The sequence below is a fragment of the Oncorhynchus gorbuscha genome, unplaced genomic scaffold (assembly GCF_021184085.1).
Source record: "Oncorhynchus gorbuscha isolate QuinsamMale2020 ecotype Even-year unplaced genomic scaffold, OgorEven_v1.0 Un_scaffold_914, whole genome shotgun sequence".
NCBI classification, from domain to species: Eukaryota; Metazoa; Chordata; class Actinopteri; order Salmoniformes; family Salmonidae; genus Oncorhynchus; species Oncorhynchus gorbuscha.
The window spans coordinates 21,082-41,030 of record NW_025745877.1 but is presented as its reverse complement, the minus strand read 5'-3'; the positions used below and the strand labels follow the sequence as shown (position 1 = coordinate 41,030).

At 44.8% G+C, this 19,949-nt stretch overlaps 1 protein-coding gene across 1 annotated transcript in view; it reads left to right on the top strand.

Moving 5' to 3' along the window:
- The window catches only part of LOC124020799 (collagen alpha-1(XIV) chain-like), a 268,028-nt gene that overhangs the window by 229,713 nt on the left and 18,366 nt on the right, over nt 1-19,949 (top strand). Inside the window, exon 45 of the mRNA XM_046336070.1 lies at nt 3,858-3,952. Coding sequence (XP_046192026.1) covers nt 3,858-3,952 — 95 coding nt within the window. The remainder of the gene's footprint in view (nt 1-3,857; nt 3,953-19,949) is intronic.

Here is a 19,949-nt window from a genome sequence, read left to right as displayed (position 1 = left end):
GACTCTGATGGAATATACGTAGCTGTACTCCTCAGAACCCATGAAGCTGTGGATGTAGAGGGGCGATCTGAGTTTGTAACATCTTTAAAGATGCCAAGAGAGATCAGAACAGAAAAACAATAGCCTCCTCTTGGGAATCAGTTACAGCAACACAGGACATAATTCATCACGAAAGCCTTCTTCTCTGAATTAACTCTCTGTGACTAAACAAGACCAGGGATTTCCTTAGTCATTATTGGAAAAGGTCCCATTTTTGTGTGTTTATTTTACTTAATTATTACATAACCACAGTTTGACACAGTTAGTTGACACTGATTCTCTATGTTGATAAATCACAGTTCTGGGTCTGCTCTTCTTTATGGAGGAGCCCCTATGTCCAGCTCCAGCCCCACTCCACAGCCCATCTTGGCGTTCACTAGTCCCCATTCCAGCCCCACTCCACAGCCCATCTTGGCGTTCACTAGTCCCCATTCCAGCCCCACTCCACAGCCCCTCTTGGCGTTCACTAGTCCCCATTCCAGCTCCAGCCCCACTCCACAGCCCCTCTTGGTATTCACTAGTCCCCATTCCAGCCCCACTCCACAGCCCCTCTTGGCGTTCACTAGTCCCCATTCCAGCTCCAGCCCCACTCCACAGCCCCTCTTGGCGTTCACTAGTCCCCATTCCAGCCCCACTCCACAGCCCATCTTGGCGTTCACTAGTCCCCATTCCAGCCCCACTGCACAGCCCCTCTTGGCGTTCACTAGTCCCCATTCCAGCTCCAGCCCCACTCCACAGCCCCTCTTGGCGTTCACTAGTCCCCATTCCAGCTCCAGCCCCACTCCACAGCCCATCTTGGCGTTCACTTAGTCCCCATTCCAGCTCCAGCCCCACTCCACAGCCCCTCTTGGCGTTCACTAGTCCCCATTCCAGCTCCAGCCCCACTCCACAGCCCCTCTTGGCGTTCACTAGTCCCCATTCCAGCTCCAGCCCCACTCCACAGCCCCTCTTGGCGTTCACTAGTCCCCATTCCAGCTCCAGCCCTGCTTTCTGGCCCTTCCTCTAGCTACACTTGACCTTCAAAAGGCCTCACTCTAGAGCCTCGTTATGAGGTTTTACTGGGAGGTGTTTACTGCTTGACTGGGGGTTGACTCCCACACTGGGGGACTGGTCGTCCCACTCTGGCAAAGAGAATGGGCTTGGAAGCGGCCATGCTGAACAACAGAAAACCATAGAAAAGACAAGCCATAGCTCATAGATGAGGATTTGTGTTGGTTATGTGCCCATGAGGAACACTTTCTCTAATTGGCTTTTCCTGAAACACTCCTTGGGTTGTAGTGCAACTTTCAGTCGGTTCAATGGGGCTCCCGAGTGGCGCAGCGGTCTAAGGCACTGCATCTCAGTGCTAGAGGCGTCACTACAGACATCCGGACGTGATTGGGAGTCCCATAGGGCGGTGCACAATTGGCCCAGCATCGTCCGAGTTTGGCCGGGGTAGGCCGTCATTGTAAAATAAGAATTTGTTCTTAACTGACTTTTGCCTAGTTCAATAAAAGTGAAATAAAAATAAAAATGATTTTCCAGTCAAGCATCCGTTTAGTCGTGATGTGAACCTTGACAGACATTACGCTTTGAAGCAAGGACAGGCACATGGTTGTTGACATCACTCTGGCAATTTACAAGGAAATTGAAAATGACAACTTTTGGAAGTTAAAACCATGTCGTGACAGATTGTCTATTATTCATGTTCACTCCAATCCAAATGATTGGGTGATTCTATCTTCATTTAATCGAGTTGAACTGCCATGTAAGCAGATCGCGTGATTCTATCTTCATTTAATCGAGTTGAACTGCCATGTAAGCAGATTGGGTGATTCTATCTTCATTTAATCGAGTTGAACTGCCATGTAAGCAGATTGGGTGATTCTATCTTCATTTAATCGAGTTGAACTGCCATGTAAGCAGATTGGGTGATTCTATCTTCATTTAATCGAGTTGAACTGCCATGTAAGCAGATTGGGTGATTCTATCTTCATTTAATCGAGTTGAACTGCCATGTAAGCAGATTGGGTGATTCTATCTTCATTTAATCGAGTTGAACTGCTATGTAAGCAGATCGCGTGATTCTATCTTCATTTAATCGAGTTGAACTGCTATGTAAGCAGATCGCGTGATTCTATCTTCATTTAATCGAGTTGAACTGCTATGTAAGCAGATTGCGTGATTCTATCTTCATTTAATCGAGTTGAACTGCTATGTAAGCAGATTGCGTGATTCTATCTTCATTTAATCGAGTTGAACTGCTATGTAAGCAGATCGCGTGATTCTATCTTCATTTAATCGAGTTGAACTGCTATGTAAGCAGATTTGGGGATTGTCCTCTATTGAATCATCGACTGGAGTTCAACCATGCTGCACCATAATAGCCTGGAATACAAACTGAATATCACCCTGTTTCACTATAATGAAACAACTAATGAAATGGAGCGATATTCAGTTTGAATACCAGACTAGCACCATGATGCCTTCTCACCTGCTTTCCTACTTGAGCCATTCATCTGTGTGTCTGAAAGCTTCAGAATAAGTCTGGCTGGTTGAGTACGGTATCTCACGGACTCTTACGGTTTGTCACTGTAAGTGTGGATACCGTAGCCAGCTCCCAGAGGTCAGCCAGACAAACATAACAAACCATTTTAGCGCTGACTTGCTTACTCTTACTGTACACATTATCCTACCATTATCATTAGTGTTGTTCTGGAGGGTTTCAGGCTATTTGGTTTTAACGAAGGATCTCTGCAGAATCCATTGGTGTTTTGATAATGGGAGGTTATGTTCAGTGTTTAGACTACTACTAACTGTATGAAGTGCAGTAGTTTATGTGTTGATCCTGTCTGTTCTGATCTACGAGACTGCCTGGAAAGCAGTAGTTTATCTATTGATCCTGTCTGTTCTGTTCTAAGAGACTGTCTGGAAAGCAGTAGTTTGTGTTGATCCTGTCTGTTCTGATCTAAGAGACTGTCTGGAAAGCAGTAGTTTGTGTTGATCCTGTCTGTTCTGATCTAAGAGACTGTCTGCAGTAGTTTATTTATTGATCCTGGAAAGCAGTAGTTTATTTATTGATCCTGTCTGTTCTGTTCTAAGAGACTGCCTGGAAAGCAGTAGTTTATTTATTGATCCTGTCTGTTCTGATCTAAGAGACTGCCTGGAAAGCAGTAGTTTATTTATTGATCCTGTCTGTTCTGTTCTAAGAGACTGTCTGGAAAGCAGTAGTTTATTTATTGATCCTGTCTGTTCTGTTCTAAGAGACTGTCTGGAAAGCAGTAGTTTGTGTTGATCCTGTCTGTTCTGTTCTAAGGACTGCCTGGAAAGCAGTAGTTTATTTATTGATCCTGTCTGTTCTGTTCTAAGAGACTGCCTGGAAAGCAGTAGTTTGTGTTATTGATCCTGTCTGTTCTGATCTAAGAGACTGCCTGGGAAAGCAGTAGTTTATTTATCTGATCCTGTCTGTTCTCTCTCTAAGAGACTCTCTGGAAAGCAGTCTTTATTTATTGATCCTATCTGTTCTGATCTATCTATCTATCTATCTCTATCTATCTATCTATCTATCTATCTCTCTCTCTCTATCTCTCTCTCTCTCTCTCTCTCTCTCTCTCTCTCTCTCTCTCTCTCTCTCTCTCTCTCTCTCTCTCTAGCTATCTCTCTCTCTCTCTCTCTCTCTCTCTCTCTCTCTCTCTCTCTCTCTCTCTCTCTCTCTCTCTCTATATATCTATCTATCTATCTATCTATCTATCTATCTATCTATCTACACACAAAATATTCTGGTTCAATTCCAATTCTTATCCATGCATGAAATGTGCATAAGTTGACTTAACATGTAGTTGATCATTTGTCTCTCCACCAGGGCAGTCCTGGAGCCCCCGGGGCCCCTGGTGGAAGTGGCTCTCCTGGACCGCTGGGAGACCAGGGACCACCTGTAAGTAAACTACCGGATATTCAAACCCTTGGTTGGTTGATTGACTCACCATCAGACCACCCAGGTCTGTTGAAAGAAGTTGATCAGGTTACTGGAAAGACAAGATTTGCTGTTGTTTATGTTGTCTTCAATGTCTCCATCTGTTGTTTATCTGGTGTCTTCAACACCTCCATCTGTTGTTTATGGTGTCTTCAACATCTCCATCTGTTGTTTATGGTGTCTTCAACATCTCCATCTGTTGTTTATGGTGTCTTCAACATCTGTTGTTTATGGTGTCTTCAACATCTGTTGTTTATGGTGTCTTCAACATCTCCATCTGTTGTTTATGGTGTCTTCAACATCTCCATCTGTTGTTTATGGTGTCTTCAACATCTCCATCTGTTGTTTATGGTGTCTTCAACATCTCCATCTGTTGTTTATGGTGTCTTCAACATCTCCATCTGTTGTTTATGGTGTCTTCAACATCACCATCTGTTGTTTATGTTGTCTTCAACATCTGTTTTTATGGTGTCTTCAACATCTCCATCTGTTTATGGTGTCTTCAACATCTCCATCTGTTGTTTATGGTGTCTTCAACATCTGTTTATGGTGTCTGTCTCCATCTGTTGTTTATGGTGTCTTCAACATCTCCATCTGTTGTTTATGGTGTCTTCAACATCTCCATCTGTTGTTTATGGTGTCTTCAACATCTGTTGTTTATGGTGTCTTCAATGTCTTCCATCTGTTGTTTATGGTGTCTTCAACATCTCCATCTGTTGTTTATGGTGTCTTCAACATCACCATCTGTTGTTTATGGTGTCTTCAACTGTTGTTTAACTTCATCTCCATCTGTTGTTTATGGTGTCTTCAACATCTGTTGTTTATGGTGTCTTCAACATCTCCATCTGTTGTTTATGGTGTCTTCAACTTCATCTCCATCTGTTGTTTATCTCCATCTGGTGTCTTCAACATCTGTTGTTTATGGTGTCTTCAACATCTCCATCTGTTGTTTATGGTGTCTTCAACATCTCCATCTGTTGTTTATGGTGTCTTCAATGTCTTCCATCTGTTGTTTATGGTGTCTTCAACATCTCCATCTGTTGTTTATGGTGTCTTCAACATCTGTTGTTTATGGTGTCTTCAACATGTCTCCATCTGTTGTTTATGGTGTCTTCAACATCTCCATCTGTTGTTTATGGTGTCTTCAACATCTCCATCTGTTGTTTATGGTGTCTTCAACATCTCCATCTGTTGTTTATGGTGTCTTCAACATCTCCATCTGTTGTTTATGGTGTCTTCAACGTCACCATCTGTTGTTTATGGTGTCTTCAACATCTCCGTCTATAATGTCTCCTCTGCCTCCCGGAGCAGAGCGGAGGACCAGAGAGAGAGATGAGCCAACTGTTGGTGTGGTGATGGCCTGAGGCTGGTGACAGTTAATACAGCTGAATTCAGCCCATTCAGCCACTTCAGCCCTGGGCTAAAAGACAAGCACCGTTTGGCTCTGGAGCACACCATAAATCACAGGCCTGGGGGACCGCAGAGAGAGCCAGAGAGAATATGTGTGTGTGTGTGGCTGACAGAAAGACCAAGGCTTTCATTGTTTCCCACACATCAAAACAGCAACAGCCTGATCCCAGCTAGATATCTGTCTCTACACATGAGGATCATTAACCTGTGACCAGCTAGATATCTGTCTCTACACATGAGGATCATTAGCCTGTGGCCAGCTAGATATCTGTCTCTACACAGGAAGATCATTAGCTTGTGACCAACTAGATACCTATCTCCCACATTAAGATCATTAGCCTGTGACTAGCTAGATATCTGTCTCTACACATGAAATTCATTAGCCTGTGGCCAGCTAGATATCTGTCTCTACACATGACAATCATTAGCCTGTGACCAGCTAGATATCTGTCTCTACACATCTCATTAGCCTGTGGCCAGCATTATTAGCCTGTGACCAGCTAGATATCTGTCTCTACACATGAAGATCATTAGCCTGTGATCATTCAGCCTGTGACCAGCTAGATATCTGTCTCTACACATGAAGATCATTAGCCTGTGGCCAGCTAGATATCTGTCTCTACACATGAAGATCATTAGCCTGTGGCCAGCTAGATATCTGTCTCTACACAGGAAGATCATTAGCTTGTGACCAACCTGGACACGATTCGTCAGGACCTCCAACAGCCGAAGCTAAGTAGTAACATTAACATGATGCCTTCTAATTGCAGCCGCTGTGCTCGCCTTACGGCGAGGATAGCTGTACTGCAAGCCCAGCTTCAGACGCAATCGTTAGGCAAGGGTAATTTCAGTGTAGGAAAGGATGAAACAGCGTCTGTGCCACCAGTAAGTACAGATAGTAGTATAAATCCCCTGGCACAGTCCCCGCAGCCGGACAACTTTCTCACGGTTTCTGGAAGGAAATGCTGTAGGAACGCTCAACCGGTGTCGCTCATTCAGCAGACAGAAACTTTCAACCGGTTCTCCCCATTAAGCAGCGGGTCGGTGTCAGAGGCCGAGTCTTCTCTGGTCTCTACTCCTCCCGTTACGGGGTCTGAGACGCCGAAGCTTCCCACCATTAGCTCTGACAAATTGAAAACTCTAGTCATTGGCGACTCCATTACCCGCAGTATTAGACTTAAAGCGAATCATCCAGCGATCATACACTGTTTACCCGGGGGCAGGGCTACCGACGTTAAGGCTAATCTGAAGATGGTGCTGGCTAAAGCTAAAACTGGCGAGTGTAGAGAGTATAGAGATATTGTTATCCACGTCGGCACCAACGATGTTAGGATGAAACAGTCAGAGATCACCAAGCGCAACATAGCTTCTGCGTGCATATCAGCTAGAAAGATGTGTCGGCATCGAGTAATTGTCTCTGGCCCCCTCCCAGTTAGGGGAGTGATGAGCTCTACAGCAGAGTCTCACAACTCAATCGCTGGTTGAAAACTGTTTTCTGCCCCTCCCAAAAGATAGAATTTGTAGATAATTGGCCCTCTTTCTGGGACTCGCCCACAAACAGGACCAAGCCTGACCTGCTGAGGAGTGACGGACTCCATCCTAGCTGGAGGGGTGCTCTCATCTTATCTGCCAACATAGACAGGGCTCTAACTCCTCTAGCTCCACAATGAAATAGGGTGCAGGCCAGGCAGCAGGCTATTAGCCAGCCTGCCAGCATAGTGGAGTCTGCCACTAGCATAGTTAGTGTAGTCAGCTCAGCTATCACCATTGAGACCGTGTCTGTGCCTCGACCTGGGTTGGGCAAAACTAAACATGGCGGTGTTCGCCTTAGCAATCTCACTAGGATAAAGACCACCTCCATTCCTGTCATTACTGAAAGAGATCATGATACCTCACATCTCAAAATAGGGCTACTTAATGTTAGATCCCTTACTTCAAAGGCAATTATAGTCAATTAACTAATCACTGATCATAATCTTGATGTGATTGGCCTGACTGAAACATGGCTTAAGCCTGATGAATTTACTGTGTTAAATGAGGCCTCACCTCCTGGCTACACTAGTGACCATATCCCCCGTGCATCCCGCAAAGGCGGAGGTGTTGCTAACATTTACGATAGCAAATTTCAATTTACAAAAAAAAAAATGACGTTTTCGTCTTTTGAGCTTCTAGTCATGAAATCTATGCAGCCTACTCAATCACTTTTTATAGCTACTGTTTACAGGCCTCCTGGGCCATATACAGCGTTTCTCACTGAGTTCCTGAATTCCTATCAGACCTTGTAGTCATTGCAGATAATATTCTAATCTTTGGTGACTTTAATATTCACATGGAAAAGTCCACAGACCCACTCCAAAAGGCTTTTGGAGCCATCATCGACTCAGTGGGTTTTGTCCAACATGTCTCTGGACCCACTCACTCTCACAGTCATACGCTGGACCTAGTTTTGTCCCATGGAATAAATGTTGTGGATCTTAATGTTTTTCCTCATAATCCTGGACTATCAGACCACCATTTTATTACGTTTGCAATTGCAACAAATAATCTGCTCAGACCCCAACCAAGGAACATCAAAAGTCGTGCTATAAATTCACAGACAACACAAAGATTCCTTGATGCCCTTCCAGACTCCCTCTGCCTACCCAAGGACGCCAGAGGACAAAAATCCGTTAACCACCTAACTGAGGATCTCAATTTAACCTTGCGCAATACCCTAGATGCAGTTGCACCCCTAAAAACTAAAAAAATGTCTCATAAGAAACTAGCTCCATGGTACACAGAAAATACCGAGCTCTGAAGCAAGCTTCCAGAAAATTGGAACGGAAATGGCGCCACACCAAACTGGAAGTCTTCCGACTAGCTTGGAAGGATGGTACCGTGCAGTACCGAAGAGCCCTTACTGCTGCTCGATCGTCCTATTTTTCTAACTTAATTGAGGAAAATAAGAACAATCCGAAATTCCTTTTTGATACTGTGGCAAAGCTAACTAAAAAGCAGCATTCCCCAAGAGAGGATGACTTGCACTTTAGCAGTGATAAATTCATGAACTTCTTTGAGGAAAAGATTATGATTATTAGAAAGCAAATTACGGACTCCTCTTTAAACCTGCGTATTCCTCCAAACCTCAGTTGTCCTGAGTCTGCACAACTCTGCCAGGACCTAGGATCAAGAGAGACGCTCAAGTGTTTTAGTACTATATCTCTTGACACAATGATGAAAATAATCATGGCCTCTAAACCTTCAAGCTGTATACTGGACCCTATTCCAACTAAACTACTGAAAGAGCTGCTTCCTGTGCTTGGCCCTCCTATGTTGAACATAATAAACGGCTCTCTATCCACTGGATGTGTACCAAACTCACTAAAAGTGGCAGTAATAAAGCCTCTCTTGAAAAAGCCAAACCTTGACCCAGAAAATATAAAAAACTATCGGCCTATATCGAATCTTCCATTCCTCTCAAAGATTTTAGAGAAGGCTGTTGCGCAGCAACTCACTGCCTTCCTGAAGACAAACAATGTATACGAAATGCTTCAGTCTGGTTTTAGACCCCATCATAGCACTGAGACGGCACTTGTGAAGGTGGTAAATGACATTTTGATGGCATCGGACCGAGGCTCTGCATCTGTCCTCGTGCTCCTAGACCTTAGTGCTGCTTTTGATACCATCGATCACCACATTCTTTTGGAGAGATTGGAAACCCAAATTGGTCTACACGGACATGTTCTGGCCTGGTTTAGGTCTTATCTGTCGGAAAGATATCAGTTTGTCTCTGTGAATGGTTTGTCCTCTGACAAATCAACTGTACATTTCGGTGTTCCTCAAGGTTCTGTTTTAGGACCACTATTGTTTTCACTATATATTTTACCTCTTGGGGATGTTATTCGAAAACATAATGTAAACTTTCACTGCTATGCGGATGACACACAGCTGTACATTTCAATGAAACATGGTGAAGCACCAAAATTGCCCTCGCTAGAAGCATGTGTTTCAGACATAAGGAAGTGGATGGCTGCAAACTTTCTACTATTAAACTCGGACAAAACAGAGATGCTTGTTCTAGGTCCCAAGAAACAAAGAGATCTTCTGTTGAATCTGACAATTAATCTTAATGGTTGTACAGTCGTCTCAAATAAAACTGTGAAGGACCTCGGCGTTACTCTGGACCCTGATCTCTCTTTTGAAGAACATATCAAGACCATTTCGAGGACAGCTTTTTTCCATCTACGTAACATTGCAAAAATCAGAAACTTTCTGTCCAAAAATGATGCAGAAAAATTAATCCATGCTTTTGTCACTTCTAGGTTAGACTACTGCAATGCTCTATTTTCCGGCTACCCGGATAAAGCACTAAATAAACTTCAGTTAGTGCTAAATACGGCTGCTAGAATCCTGACTAGAACCAAAAAATTTGATCATATTACTCCAGTGCTAGCCTCTCTACACTGGCTTCCTGTCAAAGCAAGGGCTGATTTCAAGGTTTTACTGCTAACCTACAAAGCATTACATGGGCTTGCTCCTACCTACCTCTCTGATTTGGTCCTGCCGTACATACCTATACGTACGCTACGGTCACAAGACGCAGGCCTCCTAATTGTCCCTAGAATTTCTAAGCAAACAGCTGGAGGCAGGGCTTTCTCCTATAGAGCTCCATTTTTATGGAACGGTCTGCCTACCCATGTCAGAGACGCAAACTCGGTCTCAACCTTTAAGTCTTTACTGAAGACTCATCTCTTCAGTGGGTCATATGATTGAGTGTAGTCTGGCCCAGGAGTGGGAAGGTGAACGGAAAGGCTCTGGAGCAACGAACCGCCCTTGCTGTCTCTGCCTGGCCGGTTCCCCTTTTTCCACTGGGATTCTCTGCCTCTAACCCTGTTACGGGGGCTGAGTCACTGGCTTGCTGGGGCTCTCTCGTGCCGTCCCTGGGGGGGGTGCGTCACCTGGGTGGGTTGATTCACTGTTGTGGTCGGCCTGTCTGGGTTCCCCCCCCCCCTTGGGTTGTACCGTGTCGGAGATCTTTGTGGGCTATACTCGGCCTTGTCTCAGGATGGTAAGTTGGTGGTTGAAGATTTCCCTCTAGTGGTGTGGGGGCTGTGCTTTGGCAAAGTGGGTGGGGTTATATCCTTCCTGTTTGGCCCTGTCCGGGGGTGTCCTCGGATGGGGCCACAGTGTCTCCTGACCCCTCCTGTCTCAGCCTCCAGTATTTATGCTGCAGTAGTTTATGTGTCGGGGGGCTAGGGTCAGTTTGTTTATCTGGAGTACTTCTCCTGTCCTATTCGGTGTCCTGTGTAAATCTAAGTGTGCGTTCTCTAATTCTCTCCTTCTCTCTTTCTTTCTCTCTCTCGGAGGACCTGAGCCCTAGAACCATGCCCCAGGACTACCTGACATGATGACTCCTTGCTGTCCCCAGTCCACCTGGCCATGCTGCTGCTCCAGTTTCAACTGGCCTGGGCCCTAGGACCATGTCCCAGGACTACCTGACATGAGGACTCCTTGCTGTCCCCAGTCCACCTGGCCATGCTCCTGCTCCAGTTTCAACTGTTCTGCCTTACTATTATTCAACCATGCTGGTCATTTATGAACATTTGAACATCTTGGCCACGTTCTGTTATAATCTCCACCTGGCACAGCCAGAAGAGGACTGGCCACCCCACATATGCTCTCTCTAATTCTCTCTTTCTTTCTCTCTCTCGGAGGACCTGAGCCCTAGGACCGTGCCCCAGGACTACCTGACATGATGGCTCCTTGCTGTCCCCAGTCCATCTGACTGTGCTGCTGCTCCAGTTTCAACTGTTCTGCCTTATTATTATTTGACCATGCTGGTCATTTATGAACATTTGAACATCTTGGTCATGTTCTGTTATAATCTCTACCCGGCACAGCCAGAAGAGGACTGGCCACCCCACATAGCCCGGTTCCTCTCTAGGTTTCTTCCTAGGTTTTGGCCTTTCTAGGGAGTTTTTCCTAGCCACCGTGCTTTTACACCTGCATTGTTTGCTGTTTGGGGTTTTAGGCTGGGTTTCTGTACAGCACTTTGAGATATCAGCTGATGTACGAAGGGCTATATAAATAAATTTGATTTGATTTGATTTGAATGGATCGCATGCAGCGACCCAAGGAAACGACTCCGAAAAAGAGGGAAACGCGGCGGTGTTCTGGTCAGACTCCGAAAAAGGGCACATCGCGCACCACTTCCCAGTATTCTTCTTGCCAATGTCCAGTCTCTCGACAACAAGGTTGATGAAATCCGAGCAAGGGTGGCATTCTAGAGGGACATCAGATACTGCAACGTTTCTTGCTTTAAGGAGACATGGCTTACTGGGAAAACGCTATCCAGGGCGGTGCAGCCAACGGGTTTCTCCACGCATCGCGCCGACAGAAACAAACATCTCTCTGGTAAGAAGAGTGGCGGGCGTATGCCTCATGACTAACGGGACATGGTGTGATGAAGGAAACATACAGGAACTCAAATCCTGCTGTTCACCTGATTTAGAATTCCTCACAATCAAATGTAGACCGCATTATCTTCCAAGAGAATTCTCTTCGATTATAATCACAGCCGTATATATCCCCCCAAGCAGACACATCGATGGCTCTGAACGAACTTTATTTAACTCTTTGCAAACTGGAAAACATTTATCCGGAGGCTGCATTCATTGTAGCTGGGGATTTTAACAAAGCCAATCTGAAAACAAGACTCCCTAAATTTTATCAGCATATCGATTGCGCAACCAGGGGTGGTAAAACCTTGGATCATTGTTACTCTAACTTCCGCGACGCATATAAGGCCCTGCCCCGCCCCCTTTCGGAAAAGCTGACCACGACTCCATTTTGCTGATCCCTGCCTACAGGCAGAAATTAAAACAAGAGGCTCCCACGCTGAGGTCTGTCCAACGCTGGTCAGACCAAGCTGACTCTACACTCCAAGACTGCTTCCATCACGTGGACTGGGACATGTTTCGTATTGCGTCAGATGGGAATATTGACGAATACGCTGATTCGGTGTGCGAGTTCATTAGAACGTGCGTCGAAGATGTCGTTCCCATAGCAACGATAAAAACATTCCCTAACCAGAAACCGTGGATTGATGGCAGCATTCGCGTGAAACTGAAAGCGCGAACCACTGCTTTTAATCAGGGCAAGGTGTCTGGCAACATGACTGAATACAAACAGTGCAGCTATTCCCTCCGTAAGGCTATTAAACAAGCTAAGCGTCAGTACAGAGACAAAGTGGAATCTCAATTCAATGGCTCAGACATAAGAGGCATGTGGCAGGGTCTACAGTCAATCACGGACTACAAGATGAAATCCAGCCCAGTCACGGACCAGGATGTCTTGCTCCCAGGCAGACTAAATAACTTTTTTGCCCGCTTTGAGGACAATACAGTGCCACTGACACGGCCTGCAACGGAAACATGCGGTCTCTCCTTCACTGCAGCCGAGGTGAGCAAGACATTTAAACGTGTTAACCCTCGCAAGGCTGCAGGCCCAGACGGCATCCCCAGCCGCGCCCTCAGAGCATGCGCAGACCAGCTGGCCGGTGTGTTTACGGACATATTCAATCAATCCCTATACCAGTCTGCTGTTCCCACATGCTTCAAGAGGGCCACCATTGTTCCTGTTCCCAAGAAAGCTAAGGTAACTGAGCTAAACGACTACCGCCCGTAGCACTCACTTCCGTCATCATGAAGTGCTTTGAGAGACTAGTCAAGGACCATATCACCTCCACCCTACCTGACACCCTAGACCCACTCCAATTTGCTTACCGCCCAAATAGGTCCACAGACGATGCAATCTCAACCACACTGCACACTGCCCTAACCCACCTGGACAAGAGGAATACCTATGTGAGAATGCTGTTCATCGACTACAGCTCGGCATTCAACACCATAGTACCCTCCAAGCTCGTCATCAAGCTCGAGACCCTGGGTCTCGACCCCGCCCTGTGCAACTGGGTACTGGACTTCCTGACGGGCCGCCCCCAGGTGGTGAGGGTAGGCAACAACATCTCCTCCCCGCTGATCCTCAACACGGGGGCCCCACAAGGGTGCGTTCTGAGCCCTCTCCTGTACTCCCTGTTCACCCACGACTGCGTGGCCACGCACGCCTCCAACTCAATCATCAAGTTTGCGGACGACACAACAGTGGTAGGCTTGATTACCAACAACGACGAGACGGCCTACAGGGAGGAGGTGAGGGCCCTCGGAGTGTGGTGTCAGGAAAATAACCTCACACTCAACGTCAACAAAACTAAGGAGATGATTGTGGACTTCAGGAAACAGCAGAGGGAACACCCCCTATCCACGTCGATGGAACAGTAGTGGAGAGGGTAGCTAGTTTTAAGTTCCTCGGCATACACATCACAGACAAACTGAATTGGTCCACTCACACTGACAGCGTCGTGAAGAAGGCGCAGCAGCGCCTATTCAACCTCAGGAGGCTGAAGAAATTCGGCTTGTCACCAAAAGCACTCACAAACTTCTACAGATGCACAATCGAGAGCATCCTGGCGGGCTGTATCACCGCCTGGTACGGCAACTGCTCCGCCCTCAACCGTAAGGCTCTCCAGAGGGTAGTGAGGACTGCACAACGCATCACCGGGGGCAAACTACCTGCCCTCCAGGACACCTACACCACCCGTTGTTACAGGAAGGCCATAAAGATCATCAAGGACATCAACCACCCGAACCACTGCCTGTTCACCCCGCTATCATCCAGAAGGCGAGGTCAGTACAGGTGCATCAAAGCTGGGACCGAGAGACTGAAAAACAGCTTCTATCTCAAGGCCATCAGACTGTTAAACAGCCACCACTAACACTGAGTGGCTGCTGCCAACACACTGTCATTGACACTGACCCAACTCCAGCCATTTTAATAATGGGAATTGATGGGAAATGATGTAAATATATCACTAGCCACTTTAAACAATGCCACCTTATATAATGTTACTTACCCTACATTATTCATCTCATATGCATATGTATATACTGTACTCTACATCATCGACTGCATCCTTATGTAACACATGTATCACTAGCCACTTTAACTATGCCACTTTGTTTACTTTGTCTACACACTCATCTCATATGTATATACTGTACTCGATACCATCTACTGTATGCTGCTCTGTACCATCACTCATTCATATATCCTTATGTACATGTTCCTTATCCCCTTACACTGTGTATAAGACAGTAGTTTTGGAATTGTTAGTTAGATTACTTGTTGGTTATCACTGCATTGTCGGAACTAGAAGCACAAGCATTTCGCTACACTCGCATTAACATCTGCTAACCATGTGTATGTGACAAATAAAATTTGATTTGATTTGATTTGAACTAGATACCTATCTCCCACAGGAAGATCATTAGCCTGTGACCAGCTAGATATCTGTCTCCCACATTAAGATCATTAGCTTGTGACCAGCTGATATCTGTCTCTACACATGAAGATCATTAGCCTGTGACCAGCTAGATATCTGTCTCTACACATGAAGATCATTAGCCTGTGACCAGCTAGATATCTGTCTCTACACATGAGGATCATTAACCTGTGACCAGCTAGATATCTGTCTCTACACATGAGGATCATTAGCCTGTGACCAGCTAGATACCTATCTCCCACATTAAGATCATTAGCCTGTGACTAGCTAGATATCTGTCTCTACACATGAAATTCATTAGCCTGTGGCCAGCTAGATATCTGTCTCTACACAGGAAGATCATTAGCTTGTGACCAACTAGATACCTATCTCCCACAGGAAGATCATTAGCCTGTGACCAGCTAGATATCTGTCTCTACACAGGAAGATCATTAGCTTGTGACCAACTAGATACCTATCTCCCACATTAAGATCATTAGCCTGTGACCAGCTAGATATCTGTCTCTACACATGAAGATCATTAGCCTGTGACCAGCTAGATATCTGTCTCTACACATGAAGATCATTAGCCTGTGACCAGCTAGATATCTGTCTCTACACAGGAAGATCATTAGCTTGTGACCAACTAGATACCTATCATCCACAGGAAGATCATTAGCCCGTGACCAGCTAGATATCTGTCTCTACACATGAAGATCAGTAGCCTGTGACCAGCTAGATATCTGTCTCTACACATGAAGATCATTAGCCTGTGACCAGCTAGATATCTGTCTCTACACATGAAGATCATTAGCCTGTGACCAGCTATATATCTGTCTCTTTACATGAAGATCAGTAGCCTGTGACCAGCTAGATATCTGTCTCTACACATGAAGATCATTAGCCTGTGACCAGCTAGATATCTGTCTCTACACATGAGGATCATTAGCCTGTGGCCAGCTAGATATCTGTCTCTACACATGAAGATCATTAGCCTGTGAGAAACTTCGAGCCGTGGGTTTGTTTGGATTACAATATGAGATGTTTGTGGCTGTTTTATAAGGGTTAGCAATGTCAGCATCCATTCTGTGGATGGATATGGTGGCAGCTGTTCATGTTTCTTATTGTGTGCCTCAAAGCAGTTGGCTCTCGCATGTAGAAGTTCTCCCATATGGCACATTATGGTCTCTCTCGTGGTTCCTCTCTCGTGGTTCCTCTGTCATGTTTCCTCTGTCATGTTTCCTCTCTTGTGTTTCCTCTGTCATGTTTCCTCTGTCATGTTTCCTCTGTCGTGTTTCCTCTCTCGTGTTTCCTCTGTCATGTTTGCTCTGTCATGTTTCCTCTCTCATGTTTCCTCTCTTGTGTTTCCTCTGTCATGTTTCCTCTCTGTCATGTTTTCCTCTGTCATGTTTCCTCTCTCGTGTTTCCTCTGTCATGTTTCCTTTGTCATGTTTGCTCTGTCATGTTTGCTCTGTCATGTTTCCTCTGTCATGTTTCCTCTTGTGTTTCCTCTGTCATGTTTCCTCTGTCATGTTTCCTCTGTCATGTTTCCTCTGTCATGTTTCCTCTGTCATGTTTCCTCTGTCATGTTTCCTCTGTCATGTTTTCTCTCTCATGTTTCCTCTCTCGTGGTTCCTCTCTCGTGGTTCCTCTGTCATGTTTCCTAGGTTCTCTGTCCCATCTTCTTCTTGCTAAGTAAAACCTTGTACTTCAATGTAATCTGGTCACATCCCACTAAAATGTTCAGACACTTGTCATAGCTGCCCTTTTCCACGGGTCTCAGGAGAGCTCTAGTCTGACTGGCTGTGTGAGTGTGTGTCTTGTCAGTGTGGTTGTCATGGCGACGAGAGGTAGAGGATCAGCTAGGGGCCACACTGAGCTCCACCTCTCTCCTCCAGTGTCCACTCTTGGCATATTATTCCTGGAATATACTCTACACCTGACACACACACGCACACACACACACACACACACACACACACACACACACACACACACACACACACACACACACACACACACACACACACACACACACACACACACACACACACACACACACACACACACACACACACACACACACACACACACACACACACACACACACACACACACGCACACACACACGCACACGCACGCGGTCAAAGTAGTCGATGCATGACTCCATGTTTCACAAAAGATCGTATGACCTCTCGCCTCAAATACTGTGGTCCAAGTTACATGCATGATATCAGGACCGTTAAATGGCCATAATATTTATGAGAGCTTTCTGTCTCTGGTGTCTAATGTGTTAGCTCACATATGCATCCATTTGCTTTATGTGTTTGGCGAAGGAAAACAGACAGCTCACGGTCCAGCAGGTCATAGACCTCTCTAACAGTCACAGTGTTTCCACTACAGGGGACTAGGACAAGCTTTCCTAAACAGGCTGTGAGTCAGAACAAAAAGCACTTTGAAACTTAGTGGGAGAAAGATGACCACGCAAACTCTTCCTTCCATTCCATTTCCAAAGAGGAGTGTGTTTATAATATATTATCTCTGTTACAGGGCCCTGCTGGTACCCTAAGGATGTTTATAATATATTATCTCTGTTACAGGGCACTGCTGGTACCAAAGGATGTTTATAATATATTATCTCTGTTACAGGGCCCTGCTGGTACCAAAGGATGTTTATAATATATTATCTCTGTTACAGGGCTGGTACTGTTTATATGTTTATAATATATTATCTCTGTTACAGGGCCCTACCAAAGGATGTTTATAATATATTATCTCTGTTTATAATATATATATTATCTCTGTTACAGGGCCCTGCTGGTACCAAAGGATGTTTATAATATATTATCTCTGTTACAGGGCCCTGCTGGTACCAAAGGATGTTTATAATATATTATCTCTGTTACAGGGCCCTGCTGGTACCAAAGGATGTTTATAATATATTATCTCTGTTACAGGGCCCTGCTGGTACCAAAGGATGTTTATAATATATTATCTCTGTTACAGGGCCCTGAGTACCAAAGGATGTTTATAATATATTATCTCTGTTACAGGGCCCTGCTGGTACCAAAGGATGTTTATAATATATTATCTCTGTTACAGGGCCCTGCTGGTACCAAAGGATGTTTATAATATATTATCTCTGTTACAGGGCCCTGCTGGTACCAAAGGATGTTTATAATATATTATCTCTGTTACAGGGGTACCCTGTTACTGGTACCAAAGGATGTTTATAATATATTATCTCTGTTACAGGTTTACCAAAGGATGTTTATATATATTATCTCTGTTACAGGGCCCTGCTGGTACTGTTACAAAGGATGTTTATAATATATTATCTCTGTTACAGGGCCCTGCTGGTACCAAAGGATGTTTATAATATATTATCTCTGTTATATATCTCTGTTACAGGGCCCTGCTGGTACCAAAGGATGTTTATAATATATTATCTCTGTTACAGGGCCCTGCTGGTACCAAAGGATGTTTATAATATATTATCTCTGTTACAGGGCTCTGCTGGTACCAAAGGATGTTTATAATATACAGTGCCTTGCTGGTAAAGTATTTACAGGGCTCTGCTGGCCCCCTTGAACTTTGCGACCTTTTGCCACATTTCAGGCTTCAAACATAAATATATAAAACTGTATTTTTTTGTGAAGAATCAACAACAAGTGGGACACAATCATGAAGTGGAACAACATTTATTGGATATTTCAATTTTTTTTAACAAATCAAAAACTGAAAAATTGGGCGTGCAAAATTATTCAGCCCCTTTACTTTCAGTGCAGCAAACTCTCTCCAGAAGTTCAGTGAGGATCTCTGAATGATCCTATGTTGACCTAAATGACTAATGATGATAAATACAATCCACCTGTGTGTAATCAAGTCTCCGTATAAATGCACCTGCACTGTGATAGTCTCAGAGGTCCGTTAAAAGCGCAGAGAGCATCATGAAGAACAAGGAACACACCAGGCAGGTCCGAGATACTGTTGTGAAGAAGTTAAAAGCCGGATTTGGATACAAAAAGATTTCCCAAGCATTAAACATCCCAAGGAGCACTGTGCAAGCGATAATATTGAAATGGAAGGAGTATCAGACCACTGCAAATCTACCAAGACCTGGCCGTCCCTCTAAACTTTCAGCTCATACAAGGAGAAGACTGATCAGAGATGCAGCCAAGAGGCCCATGATCACTCTGGATGAAGTGCAGAGATCTACAGCTGAGGTGGGACACTCTGTCCATAGGACAACAATCAGTCGTATATTGCACAAATCTGGCCTTTATGGAAGAGTGGCAAGAAGAAAGCCATTTCTTAAAGATATCCATAAAAAGTGTCGTTTAAAGTTTGCCACAAGCCACCTGGGAGACACACCAAACATGTGGAAGAAGGTGCTCTGGTCAGATGAAACCAAAATTGAACTTTTTGGCAACAATGCAAAACGTTATGTTCGGCGTAAAAGCAACACAGCTCATCACCCTGAACACAGCATCCCCACTGTCAAACATGGTGGTGGCAGCATCATGGTTTGGGCCTGCTTTTCTTCAGCAGGGACAGGGAAAATGGTTCAAATTGATGGGAAGATGGATGAAGCCAAATACAGGACCATTCTGGAAGAAAACCTGATGGAGTCTGCAAAAGACCTGAGACTGGGACGGAGATTTGTCTTGCAACAAGACAATGATCCAAAACATAAAGCAAAATCTACAATGGAATGGTTTAAACATAAACATATCCAGGTGTTAGAATGGCCAAGTCAAAGTCCAGACCTGAATCCAATCGAGAATCTGTGGAAAGAACTGAAAACTGCTGTTCACAAATGCTCTCCATCCAACCTCACTGAGCTCGAGCTGTTTTGCAAGGAGGAATGGGAAAAAAATTCAGTCTCTCGATGTGCAAAACTGATAGAGACATACTCCAAGCGACTTACAGCTGTAATCGCAGCAAAAGGTGGCGCTACAAAGTATTAACTTAAGGGGGCTGAATAATTTTGCACGCCCAATTTTTCAGTTTTTGATTTGTTAAAAAAGTTTGAAATATTCAATAAATGTCGTTCCACTTCATGATTGTGTCCCACTTGTTGTTGATTCTTCACAAAAAATACAGTTTTATATCTTTATGTTTGAAGCCTGAAATGTGGCAAAAGGTTGCAAAGTTCAAGGGGGCCGAATACTTTCGCAAGGCACTGTA